The sequence below is a fragment of the Microcebus murinus genome, chromosome 13 (assembly GCF_040939455.1).
Source record: "Microcebus murinus isolate Inina chromosome 13, M.murinus_Inina_mat1.0, whole genome shotgun sequence".
NCBI lineage: Eukaryota > Metazoa > Chordata > Mammalia > Primates > Cheirogaleidae > Microcebus > Microcebus murinus.
This window is the reverse complement of record NC_134116.1, coordinates 21,769,846-21,794,083: the sequence shown is the minus strand read 5'-3', so window position 1 is coordinate 21,794,083 and position 24,238 is coordinate 21,769,846. Positions and strand designations below refer to the sequence as shown.

General features: G+C 37.9%; 1 protein-coding gene across 2 annotated transcripts; it reads right to left on the bottom strand.

Annotated features, from left to right (window-relative positions):
• Positions 1-3,189: 3,189 nt before the first annotated feature.
• Positions 3,190-21,033, bottom strand: TGDS (TDP-glucose 4,6-dehydratase). Of its 2 annotated transcripts, none has more exons than XM_012769748.3 (12): positions 20,870-21,033; positions 18,734-18,800; positions 17,303-17,371; positions 16,079-16,169; positions 11,845-11,987; positions 10,508-10,606; positions 9,111-9,170; positions 7,367-7,410; positions 6,608-6,773; positions 5,940-5,998; positions 5,204-5,301; positions 3,190-3,996 (listed from the first exon to the last, which is right to left on the bottom strand). In XM_012769748.3, exons 1-12 carry the CDS (start codon positions 20,920-20,922, stop codon positions 3,911-3,913), a joined length of 1,035 nt encoding a protein of 344 aa, XP_012625202.1. In that variant the 5' UTR covers positions 20,923-21,033; the 3' UTR covers positions 3,190-3,910. The 2 variants fall into 2 exon arrangements, with proteins under 2 accessions (XP_012625202.1, XP_012625203.1); XM_012769749.3 differs by having other exon boundaries at positions 11,845-11,924.
• Positions 21,034-24,238: the final 3,205 nt, after the last annotated feature.

Sequence of the window (24,238 nt, the reverse complement as noted above, 5' to 3'; positions counted from 1 at the left end):
ATTTCAACAATGGCCACAGCATCTTTACCAAGAATAGATTCCATCTCAAGAAACAAGTTTCTTTCCTTATCCACAAGAAGCAATTTCTCATCCATTCAAGTTTTACCATTAGACTGCAGCAATTTAGTAACATCTTCAGGCTCTTCTCCTAATTTTAGTTCTCTTGCAATTTCTACCCCATCTGCAATTACTTCCTTCACTGAAGTCTTGAACCCCTCAAAGTCATCCATGAGGGTTGGAATCAACTTCTTCCAAACTCCAAGTCAAAGTCCAATAGTTATATCTTATATCCCCTTCCATGAAGGAAGCACAGTGCCTGGTAGGCCTGAAATCGGAAGCGACACATTTCACACTTAAGGACAGTGCACCAGCTGATATACTGAGTGACACAAAAGGTTGCCAGCTGTGAGGGGGGGTCTGAAGCAGGAAAGAGCTCTGCAGCAGGTCCAAGCTTGGGTCCAAGCACCCCTGCCTGTTGGGCCATATGGCCTGGTGAACACTATGGTGTTGAGATTGTCAGTGGTGGAAAGATGTGTGAATTTTATGGTGAGTGCCTGGGAGAATCACCAGGCAGGTCCCAGGGATTGCGGGCAAAGACCACTCCAACTGCAACGGAGAATGATATGCCTTTGGAAAACAGCTCCTGGTGGGTTACTGGGCTCCGGTAGAGTCAGAATGCTTGACCATGGGATACCAACTGACCATGCATCCAGAACTGCTCATATGTGCTGAGTTCATTTGCACACACTATTAAGGGTAAACTGTGTACCGTCCAAATTCTTGGAATGAAGTCCTAACCCCTAGTATGTCAGAGTGTGACTATATTTGGAAAATAAGGTTTTTAGAGAGAGAAGTTAAAATGAGATCTTTAAAGTAGGCCATACTCCAGGCCGGGCGCTGTGGCTCACGCCTGTAATCCTAGCTCTTGGGAGGCCGAGGCGGGCGGATTGCTCAAGGTCAGGAGTTCAAAACCAGCCTGAGCAAGAGCGAGACCCCGTCTCTACTATAAATAGAAAGAAATTAATTGGCCAACTGATATATATATAAAAAATTAGCCGGGCATGGTGGCGCATGCCTGTAGTCCCAGCTACTCGGGAGGCTGAGGCAGAAGGATCGCTCGAGCCCAGGAGTTTGAGGTTGCTGTGAGCTAGGCTGACGCCACGGCACTCACTCTAGCCTGGACAACAAAGCGAGACTCTGTCTCAAAAAAAAAAAACACAAAAAAACAAAAACAAACAAACAAACAAAAAAAGTAGGCCATACTCCAGTATGATTAGTATCCTCATAAGAGGAAATTCAGACACAGACATGTGTGCCCAGAAGGAAGACCATGTGAGGACAGAAGGAGAAGCTTGCAATTTGTAAGCCAAGGAGAGAGGGCTCAGAAGAAACAAATTTGCTGACACTTTAATCCAGACTTTAGACTTCCAGCCTCCAGAACTGTCAGAAAACAAATTTTTGTTGTTGAAGCCACCCAGTTTGTGATATTGTATTATGGCAGCCCTAGCAAGGTAATACGCCCACCCACTCAGGTGAGCCCAGCAGCAGACCATTATGAGATGGAAATGTGACATCTTGGATCAAGCCTGGGCAGAATCAGAGGGACAACTAAGTTGCAGGAGCAGTAGGCCAGAATCCCAAGTCACCACCTTAGTTATACCAGTGTCCCCCTCTCAGCTCATACCTGTGACCATACAGAGGGTCCCATACAAATAACTGAAAGAGGAGGGGAAAGCTCATTTTCATTTATAGATGGGTTGGCTTGTTATGTGAGTGCCGCCAAGACTGGATGGTAGCTGCATTAAAGCCAGGCAGTGGTGGCCTTAAGAATGTGGAAAGGGAAAATCAGAGGACAGAGCCTTGAGCAATGTACCCAGGCATGCACTATGTGTAGAAGTGATCCATAGGGAGAGTATATATTAAGTCATGGACAGTGGCAAATGGCCTGGTTAGCTACTTTGGGGCTTGGGAGAAAAAAAGACTAGAGGAATACAGACAAGTCAGGGTTGGAGGCATGTGCATGGGCACATGGGGGAGGGTGGGGAGAAGATCTATGTACCCCATGTTAACTCCCACTACAAAGCAACCAGTACACAAGAGCACCGGAACCATCCAGCGGACAAAATGACTTGGTCAGTTAACTTTAGCTGGCCTTCATCAGCCACCCCAGAACTACCACGATGGGCACCTGATTGGAACAGGCATAACTGTAGAGATGAAATCACTCTTGAGGCCTACAGCATAGATTCTCACTTACCAGGGCCAATCTAGCCAGTGCTACCTGTCAACGTCCAACCTGCTGGCAATAGAGACAAATACCGAGCCCCTAATATGGCACTATTCTTCAAGAAAATCTACCAGTTACTTGGTGGCAAGTGGATTCCACTGGGCCCTTTCCATCCTAAAAGGGCTAGTTGAGTATCAAAATAGACGATTTGTTCACAGAGCCTTAGCCAGGACCACTATCCTGCCCAATTTTGCTTCCTTTCTCTTTTATCTTTACAGCCATTACTTTCTCTCACCAGCTGCTTCCTGTAAGACCCAAGTGACACACTTGCCTTCTCTCTCTTTCCCTCCAGACAGGGGAAATTATCTGGAGAAACTGAAGAGAAGAGGTATGGACTTGGGACCTAGAGACATTGAAGACAAGTAGTATGGACTTGGGAGCCCCTAGACACCATGAGAGGCTGGAATGAAGTGTATTTAAAAAGTGTATTCCAGCACTCTGGGAGGCCAAGGTGGGAGGATCACTCAAGGTCAGGAGTTCAAAACCAGCCTGAGCAAGAGTGAGACACCATCTCTACTAAAAATAGAAAGAAAGTAATTGGCCAACTAATATATATAGAAAAAATTAGCTGGGTATGGTGGTGCATGCCTGTAGCCCCAGCTACTAGGGAGGCTGAGGCAGGAGGATTGCTGGAGCCCAAGAGTTGGAGGTTGTTGTGGGCCAGGCTGATGCCACAGCACTCTATTCCGGGCAACAGAGTGAGACTCTGTCTCAAAAAAAAAAGTGTATTAAGACTTTTTAATGCAGGGTTATGAAGCCTCCATTTAAAATGTGCATTGTTAATAGAGGGGCACCCAGCTTCCTTTCCCTTTCTCAACCCAATATTTGATCAATTATTATACTTTTTCAAACCATCTTAAAGCCTTTAGAGCAAAGAGAAATTAAAAATGCATAATTAAGTATTTTTAAATTTTCTACAGCAAAATAAAAGCATTTATTACTAAAAAAAGCCATATTCTACATTAAATACATTAAGATATTGACAATTTTATAAATAAAATCATTTTAAACAGTAAATACATGATAAAACTACTTCTCTGACACAGGTTACATGTAGGTCAACAAATTATTTTGAAAATATAAAAACTTGATATACTCTTCTTTTAAAAAGCATTGAACTTAATTTTACAAAATTATCAAAAGTTAAAAAGTGCCAGATATGCTTCTATTTTGTCCCATTTTTAAAGCAATTATAGCACACCAGACTTTAAAAAAAAGAAGAATTAAGGCATAAGACTCACCCTATATTTCCTAAAATGAAAATTTCAGACACTTTCTAGGCACTGGGAAAGGCTGGGAGCTGACTGAGTTCAAAGCCAGCAAAGGTACCATCTCTCCTTGTTCTCAGAACCAGGGGCTTCTCCTTCCTGGCCCACTCCTGGGGAGAGTCTTTCTATGCCTATGGTTTCCTAATTTCCAAAAGGGTTTCTGACAGAATTTTGATATTTAAATCCTGTGCCAGTACTGAATGTATTCCAAAGATTGAGGCATTTTTCATTTGAATTTTATACAAAAGTCATGAATCTAATTCCATATGCAAAGAGGATACTTCATTTGGTCACTTGATTTCATGTAACTTGTTGAGGTAAGGTAATTTTCTTCTTTCTCTGCAAACTGTCCTGACTAGGTAAATGGTGGTTGTACTGGAAAGGGTTCTAATGCCTTTTCTGCATTCTTCCAGTTGTGAAAATTCTCTCTGTACCATTCAACTGAAAGGAAAAAACAAAGAAAAAATGAAAAATTATGCATCAGTTAACCCACATTTACTGAGTTCCTGCTAGGTGAAAAAAGTCTAGCCCATAAGCTAATCAGCAGGCTGCCTAATGATGTAAACAGCTTGATTTTGAACTTAACGACAAAGTTAATCAAAAGACATTTTATCGCCTGAAAACTTAAGAATTAACGATCATTTTTTTCTTTTTAACTTCAAAAGTCCTTCAATACTAAACTTACTGGTATAAGTATTTAGAACATTCTGATTTTAAGGAATTCAGGGTGGGGGGAATAAGTCATTTGCACTGGTTTTAAAGTTACTTTATAGAAAAAAGCATAATGCAGTATTTGTTAAGGTAAATAAGATAATACTGGCCAGGCGCGGTGGCTCACGCCTGTAATCCTAGCACTCTGGGAGGCCTAGGCAGGCGGATTGCTCAAGGTCAGGAGTTCGAAACCAGCCTGAGCAAGAGCGAGACCCTGTCTCTACTATAAATAGAAAGAAATTAATTGGCCAACTAATATATATATATATATAGAAAAAATTAGCCGGGCATGGTGGCGCATCCCAGTTACTCAGGAGGCTGAGGCAGGAGGATTGCTTGAGCCCAGGAGTTTGAGGTTGCTGTGAGCTAGGCTGATGCCACGGCGCTCTAGCCCGGCAATAGAGTGAGACTCTTAACTCAAAAAAAAATAACATACATACACAGACTTTATATGCACTTAATAAATTTTTCTGCACATACTGAATTTATTTGCTATTTGTTTGTTTCAACATAAAAAAGACTCAAGACATTGAAAGACTACAACTATCAATATTTAATCAAATGCCACTGATCTTAAGATGGACTATTATTTTACATACAACTTAGAAAAAAGAAAGTTGCAATAATTATAAGATACTAGCGATTATCAACACATGCATCTTTCAGAAGTGTGAAGAAAGTGAAAAAACATACTAGAGAATCAATAAAATAGGTATTTGATTAATGCTAATATGATATAGGAAGACTGATTTAGTCTATGAAATTCAAGATGTTTGGGAAACAGGACTATGGCTAGAAATATACTAAATGTAACAATTTGAAAAGTGCAAATGATTCATTGTAACATTCTGCTGAATTTGTACAGTGTTCTAAAAATAAATTACTTTTTCTTTAAATTTTTCTGAATCATCCTTCAAATGATCAATTCAAAACATACTTGTTTTCTTTATTCCTTCTTTCCAAGGCACTTTAGGTCTCCATCCTAAGCCATGTATTTTTTCTGACTTCATTGGGTATCTCATGTCATTGGTAGGTCTTAGAAAACAATACAGATTTAAAATGACATTGTGAATATACATTTACAAATTTACATACTAAGGGATATAAGGTGTGTCTGTGCATCTTTATCATAATTCAATTTTTTCTTTAAAAAAAATTCCCAGTAGGTTCTTTGCAAAAAATTTGTAAAATAAAGTATAAACTTAAAATATCATCCATAATCCCAGATGCCCAACCCTCTCTGTGGCTTATCCTTTTCTTAATTCAGCCACAATCTGTGCAAGTGAGTGCTGTGCCTGGTACACAGAAAAAAATGGAATAAATGTTTAATGAATGAACAAATACACATAAACTTTTAGGACCCTTATATGCCAGGCCCTGGGTCAGATATTTTATATGCATTATAATTAAGCCTTAAAAATACTTTTATAAGATATTATTATTCGTATTTCACACTGGAGGAAACCTCAGAGTTAAAAAAGGTCAATAACTTTCAAGTCACATAGGTGGTGAGTACTAGTGCTACACTTAATCTCTCTGACATTTATAATCAAGAAAAAAATATTTTACCAGAAAACTCAAAAGAGATAAACTAGTTTACAGTTGGCTATATATTTTAAAATTTTATGAGTACCTAAGATTTCACAACCTTTACCCAATGTTTTCTTACTCACCTATCATTAACATAATCAACCCAATTTTCCATTTCAGACTCTGAATTGGTCTCTTTGATCTGTCAAAATGGAGAAGGCTTTTGACTAAAATTATAAAATGAGATCAGAGAATAACAATGGTATTTAATAGCCGATTAAAAAGACAAGAAAAACAACCACCTCAAAGCAGAGGAGACAGCTAAAATGAACATCATTTTAATATCACTTTCTTTACTTTATAAACTAAATTCCATCTGAAGCTCAGAAAGAATACAAATTGTATAAACTATGGGAGAAAATTAATTTTCTTGGATTTTGGTTATTACTCAGTCCCTCTTTCTACTAAATTCTAAGATTTACAACTGATGTTCCCTAATACATATATATACTCATAACTATAATTATTTTATATATCACCATTTCTTGATTCTAGGACACACAATTCTGTATTTCTAAACCTGAGGTATGTCTTACAATTAGGACATGTACATTTAATGACTTATTTTTTCCTGACAAGCTGTTACTAAATGACTTACACAACTTAAATTAAGACATATATGGTATATGTAATAATTCATTTCATTTTCTACTTATTTTCTGTTAAATTAACTAAATTGTAAACTATTGATTTTGACTAAATTAATGACAGACAATTTTAAAAATACCATCCTTTTACAATGCATACATACCAGTTGTATTAGTTCTTTGGCAAGCTGGACAACTGACATTTCAAAATTGGTTCCAATGTTATAAATTTCACCTGGTTTCCCCTTTTTGAGGACAGTGAGAAATGCTTCTACTACATCAGTAGCATAAAGGAAATTTCTTGTTTGAAGCCCTGATCCGTGAATGCAGCTTAACAGATTAAATAAAACAGAATTAAAGTATTAAAAAAAGTAAGCTCTCATAAACCAGGGTAAGGTAATGACTGGATACAACTCCAGAGACTCCAATTCCCACAGGGATCCTAGAAATCTTTTACTGAAAACACAAATTCTCATAACTTTTCTAAATATTTTCTGTAGTTCTTAATCCACAAACCTCCTGAGAGTACTCAGTAGGAAAATGGCAAACATATAAGTGACCACTATAAAATAGTTATTCAATTTTATACCATAAGTTCGTTTTGACGAAATATCTATAGTTCTATGAATTAAATATATCCTTTGAGAAAGTCAAATAATATAAAGATAGATGTCAAATTTTAATGCTATAACTCAAAGTTCTATGATAGATCATTTAAGAATTGAAATTATCTTAGTAAGTAAATTATAAAAATGAATTACAGATTATAATTATTTTTACAACCATTATACTGTAGAAGGGATTCTTAAATTTGGTGGGACATTCAATTCTATGGTCTATAACCCTAAGACTTTATGATTCTCAAGAGTGTCACCAAATACTCTAACATACTAGAATAGCGTATAAGGATGAATAATACATACCATTTCCTGTTATGTTGTAATAAAGAAATAAACTTTGGAATGACCTAAAAAAAATTTAAATATCATTTCAGACTGGAAATTCACTCATTTATATGAATTTGAACTTGTGGTAAGATTAAAAGATTATTATTATCAAGAAATATACATATGGATAACTTCTAATTCTTTTCATTAGGAGTTCATGAAAAAAACAATTATAATAGTTGATAAGTAAGAGCACTCTAAGATAGTTTGCTATTTCATAAAGACCAGTTAGTTACCTGAAGAAAAAAATTCAGAGAAAGTCTTTATCAAACACAGTTGCTCTCAGCATCACAAAGCTCACCTTTGTGCTGATTTCATAAGGGCAGAAATCTTATTTATTGTTTTACATACAGCACCTACTTAACAAGTGCTTGTGAAATTTATAAAAAGTAAATTTCAGTTCTCTTAAATTCAAAACCTTAATCAAAATAGCTATTCATACCTGCAGATCATGACTTGTCCCTTTCTTCTGGACAAACAGATCAATGCAACCACCTGGGCACTGAGAAAACCCAATCTACAAACTTAGGCAGAGCAGCTAACAGTCATCTTAAATTGGGCTTAATAATACAGAACCAAACACAGGCATTTTCAGCCTCTTAACTACATTTCTTTTTCTTCCTCCTCTCCCTCCCTCTCCCTCTCTTTCTTTCTCTCTCTCTCTCACTTTTTCTCTCCCCTCCTCCTCCCTCCCTCCCTCTCTCCCTCTCTCCCTCCCTCCCTCCCTCCCTCCCTCCCTCCCTCCCTCCCTCTCTCTCTCTCTCTCTCTCTCTCTCTCTCTCTCTCTCTCTCTCTCTCTCTTTCTTTCTTTCTTTCTTTCTTTCTTTCTTTCTTTCTTTCTTGTTTTGAGACAGAGCCTCATTCTGTTGCCCGGGCTAGAGTGCTACAGCGTCAGCCTAGCTCACAGCAACCTCAAACTCCTGGGCTCAAGCAATCCTCCTGCCTCAGCCTCCTGAGTAGAAGGGAATACAGGCATGTGCCACCATACCTGGCTAATTTTTTCTACATATTTTTAGTTGTCCAGTAAATTTCTTTCTATTTTTAGTAGAGACGGGGTCTCACTCTTGCTCAGGCTGGTCTCGAACTCCTGAGCTCAAGCCATCCTCCCACCTTGGCCTCCTAGAGTGCTAGGATTACAAGCCTGAGCCATCACGCCCAGCCTTAACTACATTTCTTTATTCGCTACTTGTATTACTCCCTGAAGACATTCAGGCTTACAGCAATAAAGATGAGTTGGGCTACAGTTAACCAGCTAACAGTAAGACAGTTTATGTACTTAAGATTCCTGCATCACTATCTAACTAGCTTAAACTTTCTGTATATCCCTGGCATTTTTGTCTTACTGGAAACTGGGAGTCTTAAATGCAGAGTGACAGTAGTAGAGGAAGTCATTAAAGTTCTAAAACGTATGAGGCATTTTCACATATATCATCTCACTGGATCCCTCAAAATCATTCCTAAGTATTATCATCATCTCCCAATTTAAAGACTATGCCCAAAGGGCCTAAGGTCATGCCAGCTAGTGAGTGTCAAGTTGAGACTTAAACTTAAGTCTTTAAACTCTAAGTCTAATGGCATCTGCATGTAGCCTACACAGCATATGTAATTACACATAATTACAATGTACATTATTTTAGACAAATAACTAAAGAGAAGTTATTTTAAATAATGAGAAGTTACAATCACTAAAAAGCATTATGAATTCAGAAGTAAAGTTTACCTTCTCTGGATATTGATGTGGTCCATAAACATTACTGCTTCTTGTGATAACAACTGGAAACTTAAAAGAATATTCAACATTAAGGTTTTTGGAAAAGTCTAATAATGATGCTTACTTTAAACATAAACAGAGTTTGAAAATATAGGAATTTTTGCCTAAATAATTCTACACACCTTAAGGAGAGAGTGAAGACATTTTTTCTAATATAAAGTTCCTAAAAATGATAGGAGAGGATAGGATTGAGATAAAGGCAAAGGTTCCAAAAGGAAGAAGAAGAACATTCTTTTTACTGGGACGAGGGAGGATGATTAGAGATGGAGGCAGTTTTATAAGCCTGATAGCAGAACACTTGTATTTAAGAGACCAGCTCTGGGACTCTAAGTATGTTTAGATGTTAAACTTGAAGTTGGTGTTCTCTGTTGTACCAAGCCTTACAAATAAAGAGAGCTACCATGAAAGGGAAAAGGACCAAAGCTATTAGAACACAAAAGGTGAGAGAACCGGGAGGAATTTCCTGGCTTGCCTTTCTGATCCAGTCCCTAATAACGCACAAAGATCACTGGGGAGCCAGATGCAGGGGATTCGAGTTGATGACTCATACTGGGTAAGGCTCTTGCACTGACACAATCAGGGTCACCAGGGGCAAGTCTACTTCCCATTCAGGAGGAGCCAAGACAGCTGAAGCATGCAGAGAGGAGCACACGGCAGGAAAGGGAATCTGTCCTCCCTCTGTCTTCCTCCACTCATAGGATTCCAACAGGGCTTTCACTATAGCTGTAACACTCTACCTATTACTGAAATAGGAAAAAATATATATTCAAATTGTTCCTTTAAGGATGAACTGAATAGAAATAGGTAGGTCCTACTTTGTCCATAAAATATAGGAAACCAGTTTTAAAAGTTCCTTAACATATAACTTTTCTCAATCTATGTCTCTTCTACTCTAAAAATGAAGTGTTGCTTAAGCTGAATTGAAGTCTTGTTTTTTTTTTTTGTTTTTTTTTTTTTTTTTTGAGACAGAGTCTTGCTTTATTGCCCAGGCTAGAGTGAGTGCAATGGTGTCAGCCTAGCTCACAGCAACCTCAAACTCCTGGGCTCAAGCAATCCTCCTGCCTCAGCCTCCCGAGTAGCTGGGACTACAGGCATGTGCCATCATGCCCGGCTAATTTTTTCTATATATATTAGTTGGCCAATTAATTTCTTTCTATTTATAGTAGAGACGGGGTCTTGCTCTTGCTCAGGCTGGTTTCGAACTCCTGAGCTCGAGCAATTTGCCCGCCTAGGCCTCCCAGAGTGCTAGGATTACAGGTGTGAGCCACCGAGCCTGGCCTGACTGGGAGTTTTAACAGCCAAGTCCAAAGGAAAAAGTTTCAAGATTTTCTGAAATCAGTTCTTACCTTATATCGTTCCCAGTAAGACTGTACAAAACATTCAGCAGCTGCTTTAGATGATGCATAAGGATTTGTAGGTTGTTTGGGTGAAGATTCATCAAATTCCTAATTTTTAAAATATATTTTTAGAAAGTAAGTATTACGCATACTTTCTAAGTATAAAAACCAAAAAACATATTACAAAGTTGGAATGTCAATTTAAAAAAACATTTCTTGAACCCTATGTGCCTGGCATTTTTCCAAGAACATGTAGTAACTTCTTTAATGCTCAGTATGATCCCATTAGGCAGGCAGACAACAACATGAGCAAAGGCTCTGAGACAGAAGTACGTCCAAAGGAACTTCAAGAAGTCGGTATGAGAGAAGAGAAGTGGCTACCATATCAGATGTGATGCAGGGTGGCAAAGGTGCAGGAAGAAGTTTATGTGTTAAAAATTGCCAAGAGATGTGAAAATGGTTGCTTCTCAGGAGCAGGATGGGGAATCAGGGAGAGGTGGTCAGGTCTGCTTTTTCTCATTGTAAGTCTTTTTGAACTATTTGATCTTTTTCACTGAGAGTATGCTTTGGTAAAATTTTAAAAAAAATTCTAAAAAGTAAAATAAATAAAACAAAATGAGGCCAAGCAAGGTAGCTCACACCTGTAATCCTAGCATTTTGGGAGGCTGAGGCAGGAGGATTGCTTGAGGCCAGGAGTTCAAGATCAGCCTGAACAAGAGCAAAACCCTGCCTCTACAAAAAAACAGAAAAATTAGCCAGGCATGGTGGTGCACACCTGTAGTCCCAGCTACTCAGGGGGCTGAGGCAGAAGGATTGCTTGAGCCCAGAAGTGTGAGGTTGCAGTGAGCTATGAAGACACCACCTGACTTGGTAGAGCAAGAGCAAGACTCTGCCTAAAAAAACCCCAAAAAACAAAAACAAAAACAAAATGAGGTCACTGCAAATAATGGCTATACAAAATATAGACTGGGGAATGGAGTCATCTCCTTTTACATAAAAAGTATAATATTTAGGAATGATTAAAAAAATAAAGAATAGATTCTGGTTTTTACAATAATTTCACACTCACTCCTTGATGTTCCAATGTATTTTCCTGACTAGAAGAGAAAAGTGCTGCAGCCTAACTAACTTCTTAGCTGTGGTCTGGGGGAATGACATCCATCATGTTCATAAGACTGGGATAAAAAGGTGAGATCTCCTAGTCTCTTGCAAAATTACAAATAAATCTGTAGTTGTTCCCCATTTGGGGTGGCATCACTTGATTGGAACAGAAGAGACAATGGTGTAACATTTTGGAGAATTGTGGTACATGGTAAGTAGATGAAATGTACATGTTCTAAGCTCACCTTATCAAGACTGCCTCCATATACTTCATCTGTGCTGACGTAAATAAATTTCTCCACTCTGGCTTCGTGAGCAGCACTTACTAAAACATGAGTGCCATAAACATTAACATAGGTAAACTCAAAGGCACGTACAAATGAAAGATCTAAAAAAAAACAAACAAAAAAAGAGTAAAAAGCTAAAACAATTCCACCAAAGGACAAAACAATGAACTCAGGTTTAAGGAGTTATTTACTTCTCTTCATTCAATTGCACAGTTATAGAAATTGCAACAGTTATAGAAATAATATACATGCAACATTGGTATTTATGATTTCTTTAGACCTAAATTATACAGCACATTTAAATTCCTAGAACCCAGAATACTATTGGTGCTAAATTTGTAGGAAACACTTTTTTATTCTAAAAAGAAGTAAATAAGAAGAAATGACATATCTAAATTTAAAATGTTCTTAAATTTAAAAAAATTTTTAAACTTCTAGTTTCTGCTGTTAGAGGACTTGGCTTTTCAGATCAACTTGTTATTGCTGAAAACAATAAAAGCTGGATAAATTGTTTAAAAATAAATTCACTTTAAAAGAACTGAATCTCTATAACCAGGGAATGGGGAGGAACCTTTCTAATTATGACTTACAATCCAGAAGCAAATAAGGGAAGAGATTGACAAATCTGACTATATAAAAATTCTCCCATGGTTAACATGACAAAAAAAAACTAAACTAAAAACAAAGTAAAAGATAAATGACAAACTGGGAAAAATATTTGAACTTATCAGAGAAAAAGGATTAATATCTTCAGTCTATAAAGAACTTATAAAATATACATAAGAACAACTCTATAATAAAATGGGTAGAGAACATAAACAAATAGTTTAAACAAAAAATACAAATGGGTCCTTAAGCCTATTATGCTCAACCTCACTTATAACAAGGAAAATTCAAATTAAAAACTGAGAGATAGGCTGGGCGAAGTGGCTCACGCCTGTAATCCTAGCACTATGGGAGGCCAAGGCAGGTGGATCGCTCAAGGTCAGGAGTTCAAAACCAGCCTGAGCAAGAGTGAGACCCTGTCTCTACTCAAATAGAAAGAAATTAATTGGACAATTAAAAATATCTAGAAAAAATTAGCCGGGCATAGTGGCGCATGCCTGTAGTCCCAGCTACTCAGGAGGCTGAGGCAGTAGGATTGCTTGAGCCCAAGAGTTTGAGGTTGCTATGAGCTAGGCTGACACCATGGCACTCTAGTCCAGGGAACAGAGTGAGACTCTGTCTCAAAAAAAAAAAAAAAAAAAAAAAAGAATTTTTATAAAGCTACAGTAATTAAGACAGTATGGGCATACTGACAAAGGACAAAGGACAAAGATCAATGGAACAAAGTACAGCCCATAAATAGAACCATATGTATAGGACACTTGACCTATGACAAAAGTGGCAATGAGGAAAGGTCAAATCTTTTCAATAGATGATTTTTAGTCAAACTTTTATCAATGTGGTGAAGAAATCTAAGTGTAAAAGGAAAAACAATAACTTTTAAGAAAAGAATATAAGAGAATATCTCCATGACCTCAGAGGTAGGAAAAGAGTTCTTACACAGGACACAAACAACATTAACCCTAAAGGAAAAGGTAAAGATAAGTTAAATTATATTGACATGAAGAACTTTCATTGATCACAAGACACCATTACAAAAGGGGGAAAAAGGCAACCCACAGACTGAGAAAAGGTGGTTGCAAAAGACTTGAATCCAGAATATATAAAGGATTTATAACAATCTGCAAGAAAAAACTGACAACCCAAAAGAAAATGGTCAAGAGACTTTAACGAAAATTTCCACAGAGGACACACCAATAAGAAATGAGGAAGGACAGTCCAATAAACAAATGCAAAGGTTTTTAAACCTTTGAGTTTTAAACCTTTGAGTTTAAACCTCATGAGTTATAATGGAAAAATAAAACACCAAAACTGACAACAGCAAGTGCTGGCAAGCATCTCATAAACTGCTGGCAGAGTGCACAACTGCTTTATTATTAACTAAGTATTTGTTCTACCAGATACAAAATCACTTTATTTGTCAATATTCACAATCAGCACTGGTAGAGACAAATAGACAAATGAAAGTAGAGAAAGAGACACACATATAAGAATACTTGATATATGACAAAGAATTAGAAACTGGTGAACTTTTCAATAAATGATGTAGGAACATTTATTTATATGGAAAGAAAATGAAATCAGCCCCCTACCTCACACTGTATATATACATTAATTTCAGATGGATTACAAATCTAAATATAAAAGACAAAATTATAAAGCTTTTGGAAGATAATATAGGAAAATATATCTTCATGACCTTAGGGTAGAGGAGAATTTCTTAAGACCTAAAAAAGCATTAACCATAAAGGAAAAGACATAAAAATTCAACTATATTAAAATTAAAAATGTATCTGTTCATCAAAATACACTATCAAAAAAGTGAGGAGATAAGCCACAGAGTGGGAGAAGACAGTTATAATATACATGATGATAATGTATATGATGTATATATACATTATCCAGAGTCCAGAATATATAAAAAACTTCTATTTCTTATTTTTCTCTTTGAACCTTCTCTTTTAATGAGAAAAAGGTGAGCAATCCAATTAAATAGGCAAAAGATTTCAATAGCATTTCAGAAAAAAAAAAGAAGTCCAAATCACAAAAAAACACATAAAGAATATCCAGTCTTATTAGTCATCAGGGAAAATACAAATTAAAAACATAATGAAAGATCACTACGCAGAGCTGAGATTAGCAAAGAGGGAAAAGTCTGACAAAACTAAGCTTTGGTGAGATCTGGGGCAATGGAAAGTCACACACTCCCAAAGGAGTGAAAATTGGTATAATTACTTTGGAAAATAGTTTAACATTATCTTGATGTTGAAGTACGCAGATCTTATGATCCCAATTATATATCCAAGAGTGATGTGTAGTTATGTGTACCATGATACGTGTATAAAAATGTGCGTGGTAGTACTGTTCAAAATCACCCCAAAGTGTAAACAACCCAAATGGCCATCAAGAGTAAAAGATATAGGCCGGGCGCTGTGGCTCACGCCTGTAATCCTAGCTCTTGGGAGGCCGAGGCGGGCGGATTGCTCAAGGTCAGGAGTTCAAAACCAGCCTGAGCAAGAGCGAGACCCCGTCTCTACTATAAATAGAAAGAAATTAATTGGCCAACTGATATATATATAAAAAATTAGCCGGGCATGGTGGCGCATGCCTGTAGTCCCAGCTACTCGGGAGGCTGAGGCAGGAGGATCGCTTGAGCCCAGGAGTTTGAGGTTGCTGTGAGCTAGGCTGACGCCACGGCACTCACTCTAGCCTGGACAACAAAGTGAGACTCTGTCTCAAAAAAAAAAAAAAAAAAAAAAAAAAAAAAAAAAAGAGTAAAAGATATAAGGAAACTACAGTGCATTCTTAGGTTGTAATATTGTACAACACTGAAAATAAAACTATATTCACACCCAATTACATGGATAAATCTACATGAATTTTGAAAAAGCAACATGTAGTTTTATGTATATATTTTTATAAAATTTAGAAGTAGCCCAAACTAACCTATATTGTTTAGGGATAAATACATTGACCACAAAACCAAAGAGAAAAGGAAAAGAAATTATAACTTTAAATCAGGCATTAGGCAACAGTAGTCCTTTCTACTAAAGAGGATTCAGCAACATTCACATTCTGTCTTTTGTTTAAGTGATAGCTACATGGGTGCTCACATTATCATTATTCATTAACTGTACTTCTAAATTCCTTCTGAATATATGTTATATTTCACAATAAAAATGTTAGACAAATTATTAGAAAATATCTCCAATGCACAAAATGGTATAGATAATATAATGTTCATCCAAGTACCTACCACCCAACAAGAAAAACATTAAAAATACAGTTGAAGGCCCATCTCCTCATTCCTCCCTTTCAGAAGTAACTACCTCAATTTGGTTAAACTCAACATTTTAAAATAGGTTGTATTTTGACCTACACTAATAAAAGTGATCTAAAAAGTACCAAGTACATTGATGATATAGTGACCATGGGCTTGTTTTTCTGGTACAGCATGGTATATCCTCTTTCTAAGTATTAAGTACTATACCTACTTATTCAACCCACTATTGGACTTTGGATTTAGGCTAGTTATACACAGAGCAAAAAATTGCCAATCATAACTGTAACATAAAACAATGCTTACCTACATGCGTTTGTGCAGCAAAATGTAGTACTAAATCTATTTTCTCTGTTTCAAAAAGCAGTTTCACAAAGTGAGAATCACATATGTCACCCTATATGAGAAAGAAAACATGAAAAAGCTAGGTTTCACTGACACTATCATTCATAATAACCATTTTTACTGTAACACTCACCACTTTCCACTACCTGGTTTAATAGAAAGTATCTTGAAAATTCAACCAAGTAGTCAAGCAGGTATAGTAATGATGTATTTCTGTAGCACATTAGGATATTATACATTAAATTCATGACAGTTTTTCAAATAAATATAAACAATATTTTATTGAGCACCAACTACCAGTAAGTACTGTAATAGTTTTTGTCATAACATTCTTGCCAAACTAAGGTCACTACATTAATAGGGAAATTTTTTAGCATTTAAGAAAACCTTTGAGATAACCATTATTGAAATATATTTAAAGTATAACAATTGGAATGACATTTTTGAAAACATATTTTACCAAAACTAAGTAAAATTATGGTAATTTTGATGCTTATATGTACATTTAATTCTTCTAAAATACATACTCTCAACAATTCTTCTATAATGAAGAAAACACTTTCACACAGAAGAACAGAATTATGAAATGGTAGCTTACTATATTCGTTAAGTTTTGTGGTTAAAAAGAAACCTACAGAAGCACCTTCTTAAAATATATATATAAATTATAAGATAAAGTTTCATTTGGAGTAACATTTCCCTTTGAAATTAATGAACTGGCCCTGTGGTTTATACTTTGGACTTGCCTAAGAGTGATTAGTAAGAATCAGACTTCTAGAGTCATTCAGTCTTCACAGGGGAAGACCATCCTATGAGGTTCTTGATGGGCTTTTGGCTGACCTTACAGAGTAACACCCCAATTACTTCAAATCTAGGAAGGCCTTATTAAAGAAGCTAATGAGGACCTAAAATTACAAACCACATAAATGCAATTAGCTATTCATAGAATTGCCAAAGTACCAAAAATCATAGTAACTTTTTATTAATACATGGTGTCAACAGAAAGTAATATTCTCTAGAACACATGATACTTCTGGAAATAAACTACCTCATCTTTTAAAAGATCTTTAATAAGTGCACCTTCCAAGCCCATATTACACAAGTTAGTAAGGTAGAAAGATATTATAATCTCTAAAGAAGCACAATAATTATAAGTACAATAATTGTAAGAAAACTTCTCTATACCTGTATAAATTTGTAGTTTTGTTTGCTAGAAATGGTTTCAAGATTCTTCAAGCTTGCGCAGTAATCCAGCTTAAATGAAGAGTATGGTGAGGGGCAACACAAAAAGTGATATTAGCTTTTTCGATAAAATACCAATTTATTTTAAAGACTATAGATATTAATGACTGTTGTACAAGAACATGTCCTCTTAAAGTATGTTTGGTTCTGTGTTTTTATAAATTTTAAGTTTCTGACACCTTAGAAGTAAAAAACAAGCAAGTAATTTTATTACCTTTTCAAAGGGAAAAAAACTCCAAAAACATTTTTATAAACTTCTACTTTAAAAAATGTTCCTGTCCAAATTTTCTCCCAGCCACTGGCAGCTAGAACAGTTCACCATTCCTTTCAGAAAAGGAATTAGTGACTGAAAATAATTACATCTGTGTTATACATATTATAAATGATTATGCCTGCTCCTCAGTTAACTCTTGGTTAATCAATGTACAGATGGGGGAAAAAATCCCTGTCCATAATAGTAAGGCAGGCAAAAATTCATATGCGTAAGGGTTATATTTTGCCTGTTCATTTTCACTGTTATGTTTTATGAAATTAAGGTAACCAATTTCATCTTCTGTTTAAAGTCAAAATTCTAGGCTGGGCGCGGTGGCTCAGGCCTGTAATCCTAGCACTCTGGGAGGCTGAGGCAGGCGGATTGCTCAATGTTAGGAGTTCGAAACCAGCCTGAGCAAGAGTGAGACCCCATTTCTACTATAAATAGAAAGAAATTAATTGGCCAACTAAAAATATATATAAAAAAATTAGCCGGGCATGGTGGCACATGCCTGTAGTGCCAGCTACTTGGGAGGCTGAGGCAGAAGGATTGCTTGAGCCCAGCAGTTTGAGGTTGCTGTGAGGTAGGCTAATGCCACGGCACTCTAGCCCGGGCAACAGAGCGAGACTCTGTCTCAAAAAAAAAAAAAAATCTAGTGATTACCCAACATGACTTTCAGATTCTCCAGGGAGACTCCAATTATTACTGCAATATTCTCACAATTAAATTAATTTAATTCATTTTAATTTAAAATATATATAATTTTCTAAGAAGTAACAGTTATAAAATCAAATGGTTAAATAATCAAATATAGTATCTTAAAATCAAAATCATTAATAATCACATTACACTAAATATCTGATTTACAAAGGGTAAAGGTTTTCTTTTGGTAAAAGTATTGCACTTAAAACCTTTACTTTATGGACTAGCATAATAAATGGCTTTAAAAGATTTTATGTAAGATTAAATATAGCATAAGCACATGACTATACAGACCTCTAAACTGCTATGATGACTAAATAAAAAACTAAAATAAGAACATAAGATTCTAATACTTTTTAAAAATGTAATTAAATTGAAGTGTAATTTCAGTGCATGAAGCTCATTTTTATAAAACTCACCTTGTCTAGATTTATGATCATATAGTTTGGATAATCTTCTACTAAAGAAACAATCACATGGGATGCACTATAAGAAAAAAGTATATCTTAGTGGAAAACTTTAACCTCCCTAAATTCCTTAATGTTTTGCTAAGCTATTAGGAAGATATTCAAAGGTAACTTTAAATTTTCCCAAAATAACAGAAACAATATAGGTACATTGAACACAAACACTTTTCACCAAACTTCTCAACAGTATCTATAAACAACATCTTATACTCCCTTTAAGACTACATAGAAGGGAGGACTTACGGGATCTGGGTATAACCAAAACAACTAGTTTAAAATGATGCTGTTCATACATGCTTTGAGTGTGAGAGTGCAGCAGTGCAACTGTACTAAAATTACAATGTGCCTTTTCAGAAATTACAGATGGAATTATGTAAAAATTAAATTAGTATGAGCACAGTCAGTTATTTCTGTTTATATTAACTTCTGTAAGTACAATCTCTTGGTACAAGAATTTTGTGGTGTAAACCAGAATCCTCAGGAGGGTCCTAGACTGAAGCCAAGTTTCCCAGGCTAATAACAGCTGAAACCGTCCTGAGTTGGGTAGCCACGGTGGCTCCTGGGCTTCAGAGGGCCCTGAAGGGGAACCAGAGGCATACCTCAGTAAGATGATCTACTGGATTTTATTACATATACTTAAAATGCTGGGCTCCCAGGAGTAAGAGGAGTAAGGGCAGCCTTAGACCAAATTATGAACTCAGTGTTTATACCTGGCAATCCTTTCACAACATTTTCTAGGCTGCACCCTTCCTGCACCAGCGTTCTCAAATATCACCCTTTCATGCCCATGCTCCTCTCATTAAATAAACCTTGCTATTTGGTATACTCTGCCAAATGACTGTCAGACTAGAAGGGGTGATATAATGTGCTAATGGGCACTAAACAAGAATCCCCACATCCCTCTTCTTCCACTAGACACTGAGTTACTTGAGGAGAGTTTCCTGCTTACTACTCTTGCATTCATCCATTCAACAATTCATAAACTGGACCAGGCATTCTGCCAGGTGCTGAGTGAACAATTGTCTCTACCCTCATTGAGTTTACATTCTAGAGTGGGGATGCAGACAATTAACAAGTAAACACAAATAAACAATATAATTTCAGCTAGAGATAAGTGTGTTAGTTGAGAGAAGGACTATTTCAGATAGGGTGGCCAGCTAAGGCCTCTCTGAGTGGGTGATAACTTAGTGAAAAACCTGAACTGAGTGATGCAATCTGCCTAAGCAAAGGGGAAGCAAAAAGACAAGAAGAGGAACTAGCGTGGTTGTTCCAAGAACTTTAAGAGGGTAAACGTGGCAGGTACAGAAAAGAGATCAGGTTGCAAAAGTAAGGCACTTGAGTCTTTTAGATATGGTAGAGTTTGGATTTTATCTTAAGTCTGACAGCAAGCACTGGAATAAAATTCAACACATTAACATTACCTAATTTACTCAAGAAACTGACTTCTGTGTGAGGAACAGACTTTAGGGAACAAGAGCAGAAGCAGTACGACAAACCTCCAGGCTCCAGCAGTAGCCTAGGCAAAAAAGGACGGTAACATGGGCTAGGGTGAGAAGTGGTCACCTTAAGGATATACTTGGAAGTAGAAGAAGAGGACTTGCTGATCTAACGTGGGTGTGGGAGAGAAAAAGGTGTCCAACAGTGGACTTTTAAAAGTTTGCTAAATAAATGAATGCCCTATTACAATCCCAAAATCATTTTGGGGGAACCTATATGAACTAGGCCTTTGCATCGTGGGGCAGAGGGTGGTCTTCGCTGGGGGGTGGGAAGCAGTCGGTGAGAAGCTTACTGCAATGTGTGCCACTTAAGGAGTGACTGGTGGTAAGCATCTCGGGGCATAGGAGGGCAGACAGTACCACACACTCTTGCTTTGGGAGGCAGGCGTTTCAAAGAAGTCGCAGTTTCAAAGGAACCACGTCTTCGCAGGCCGGGAAGAGAGAAGGTTGGATGGTCCCAGTTGTACATTAGGACCTCTCCCTGTATCACGCCCTCCAAAGCTAGACCCAAATTGTCAAGGGCAAGCAGAGATGCGGGAATAAGTTGGGGTTTCTAGGGAGCCACTGCTCGGCTAGCAGCGCCATTACGTACATGAAACCAGCACCCCCGGTGACCAGGACCCGCTTCGCAAAGCCCGCAGACATCTCCCAGCTCCGCAGCGCCTAGCACCGTAAAGTGCCAGGTCTGCAGACCGTCGGGAAGATCTGCACCGCGACCTTTTGCGACGCGCCTCGCTCGCCCGACACGTCAAGGGGGCAGTCAGCGGCAGCTTCCGGAGAGTGGCGCTGCAGCGGGTTTGTCCCCGCCCACTGGCGGGCTGGGCGGGGCCGAGCAGCGCCACGGCGCAGGCGCAGCTCGCTCCGCTGAAATCTGGTCTGGTAGGCGCGGGTGGGTTTGCTGAGCAGTTTGATCTGGGTCGTTTTTCCCAGCAAGTGTTACCAGCATGGGTTAGACTTTATTTAGATACACAGAAGGTCAGAGTTATGAATGAGTGCCTCTTTCATTCTTGTACTACAGCCATCTCTAGAAGTTATGCACCTGTTGAGCTGAGAACTCCGATGAGTTCTCCTCTTGTAGTGTGAAAATGGGAGGTTGAAATTGCAAAATGATCTTTTGTTGTTGTTAATGTTATTACAGACGAGCGCAGGCTGCTTGCAGTCTTGCTAAAGATGTTCCCTAGATACTACTACCCTTAGATCTTCTACTGTTCTCCCCTTTGCTCACTCTGCCCCGGCTTCCCGGTCCTCTTTGCCTTTCCTTGAATTCACCAGTCACGCCACTTCCTGGGGCCTGCACTCCCTTTCCTCAGTTGTGTGTCTAGTTTTTACCTTTACTTCAGTTCTCAGCTTGAATGTCATCCTATTAGAGAGCCCTTTCTTGACCACTTCGATTAAAATAGCAGCAAGCTTTACCCAGCCCTGCCCAACCATCTTACCCTTTGTTTTTCTTCATAGTACTTGTCGACATTTATGTTGATATAATTGCTCATTGTCACTACTCCATGAGGGCGGGGGTTTTGTTTTCCGCTACAATCCCAAGACCCTATGCCAGGCCTGGCACAAAATAAACAATCAGTAAATGTTGTCAAATAGATGAATAAATGTTTCTTTTTTCACATAATGTTTTTGGCAAAGCTTAAAAACGATGGAAATGCCCAGTATAGGTATGTATGGGGAAGTGTCATGTTACAACCTTTTTGAAGGAAAAAGTGATATATGTGAAAATTTCAAATGTGCCTACTCTATGACCCCCAAATTTCATAATGTATAATATAGATAATTGTTCATTGATATTGCTTATAATGATGAAACTGGACAGAATCTAAATGTGTATAGTACAGTCTCACTTTTTAAATGCAATGGAGTGTTATTTAGCCTTTAAAAAGAATGTACCAACATGGAATGAGGACCAAAATACTGTATCTTGTATAGTTGTGTACTTAAGGTTTTTTTCTAACCAGACTGCCCCCATCCTTTATGATATCCCTAAGTTGACCCTCCCCAGGCAGGCCACAGGATGGAATCTGACTCACCCTACGCCAATTGAAGCCTCTTCTTGGGATTTAGAAGTGGACTAAGGTTTTAGTAAAGTCTGGTTGCTCTTTTTGAACTCTGAGCCCCTACAAAGTTGGGACTTGGTGGTGGCCACGTTCTTGCAAATGAACTGAAGAGCCGAAAAGCCTACCTTCGATGAGAGAAAACAAATTGATCAAAAAGAGAAGATGAGAGATAGAAGATAGAAGATGAAAGATAGAAGATAGAGACCTAACAGCATTCAAGGCCTGTGTCATGGTTTTTCCTCAGGACCAATTTTATTCCTGTCCTTGGTTTACAAATACCACATATATTTTAAAGGCTTGTCTGAGAAGATCCACCCTAAACTATTAACAGAGATTACCTTTGGGTATTGAATATGGCAGGGAAAGGAAGTAATGGGGACACTCATTTTGACTTCACACACTTTTTCTTTCTTTTTTTGAGAGAAGGTCTCACTGTGTTGCCTGGGCTCAAGTGCAGGCCTCCCCAAGTGCTGGGATTATAGGTGTGAGTGACCACGCCTGGCCTTCATACACTTTTGACTGAATTTTTTTCTGAGTCACATGAATTACTTTTATAATATAAAAAAAGTGCAATTTTTTATAAATCCCTAAATATTAATACCTCCGGTGTGTTCATAGTCAGCCAGAGACACTGAAAATACTGGGTATATGATAGGTGGCTCCCAAGATTTTTTTTTCTTAATGGTGAGGTCTGTTGTGAGAACTTGCTTATGTGTCACAAAAGCTTGTTGTTGAATGAAAATAATTTATGTACATTTATTCATGAAATAATTTTGAGCTCCCACTTTCATCAAGGCAGATATAGTCTCTGACCAGCTGTGGGATTCAGATAAACCAATAGACATTTATGATACAGTGTACTAGCTGCCCTGGTAAGGAAGTAAGGGATTCCTGTTCTTGGGGCATCTAATACACACTGGAGGGTTTGAGAAAGCCTTCTTAAAGGGCCTTGGGAAAGAGGAGTAAAGAAAAGGAAGGTGAGGTGGAGGTTGAGTGGTAGGTAGAATAAGCAGTATTCCAGCCAGAGAGATCTGCGGGCATACAGTCCTAGAGGTGAGAACTTGGAGTGTTCAGGCAACTGACAGTGGTAAGAATGGAGATGAGAAGTTAAGAAATGGAAATTTGAGAGACTTGAGAGCCTTATTCTACAGAGTTTGGGTTGTGTGCTAAAAGCCTTCAGAGAGCCTTTGAAGGAAAGTAATGTAATCAAATTGCTTGTCCTAAAGCTTTCTGTGGCTCTAGGGTGGAGATGGACTGTGGCCAATTCGAATTAAGAGTGGAGGCAGGTCTTGCTGTAGGCCAAGAAAATGATGTCCTGCGTGGGATTGTGCCTGCGACTTCCCTCCAGCACCAGAAGAGGGGCCAACCCACACCTGTTATTGAATCATTGAATCCATTGAGTGTGAGGGCGTGGGGAGGAGGGGTCGCGAGAATGCCCAGCCGTCTGGCATGTTGGGTGATATAATTCAAGAAGACAGGGAACCTAGGAGAGAAAAATCGGTTGGAGGTGCCCAGAGAAATCATGGGTCAAACTTTGGACATGCAGAGTTAAATGATTTTGAGACACTGAAGTAGACATGTCCGGTAGGTTATCCAGGCACTGAGTTAGAAAAGCTGAATAAGCCCATGACTCTTGCTTTGAGGGGGGTTTTCCTCTTTTGACCAGAAATGGCCGCGTCGTGTGGTTTCTTAGTTTTTTTCCCGAATCCCACGTCTCTCAAAAGTCCCACGGCCCAGTGCCTGCGTGTCTGCGCATGCGCAGAGGCTACAAGGAGCGCGATAATTTTTCCGTAACGTGAAGCAACATCCCCCAGATTCTTCATTGAAAGAATTAAAAAAGGGCGGGAACTAGCCAAAATCCAGGGGAATGATTGGGCACTCGGATTTTTCACGTCCCGCCC

Coding starts and splice junctions, on each gene's coding strand:
- TGDS (XM_012769748.3), bottom strand. CDS start 20,922: ATGTCTGCGGGCTTTGCGAAGCGGGTCCTGGTCACCGGGGGTGCTGGT. Junction 17,372..18,733: donor TGATCATAAATCTAGACAAG/GTGAGTTTTATA, acceptor TCTTCATTTAAG/CTGGATTACTGCGCAAGCTT. Junction 11,988..16,078: donor TGCTGCACAAACGCATGTAG/GTAAGCATTGTT, acceptor GTTTTTTTTTAG/ATCTTTCATTTGTACGTGCC.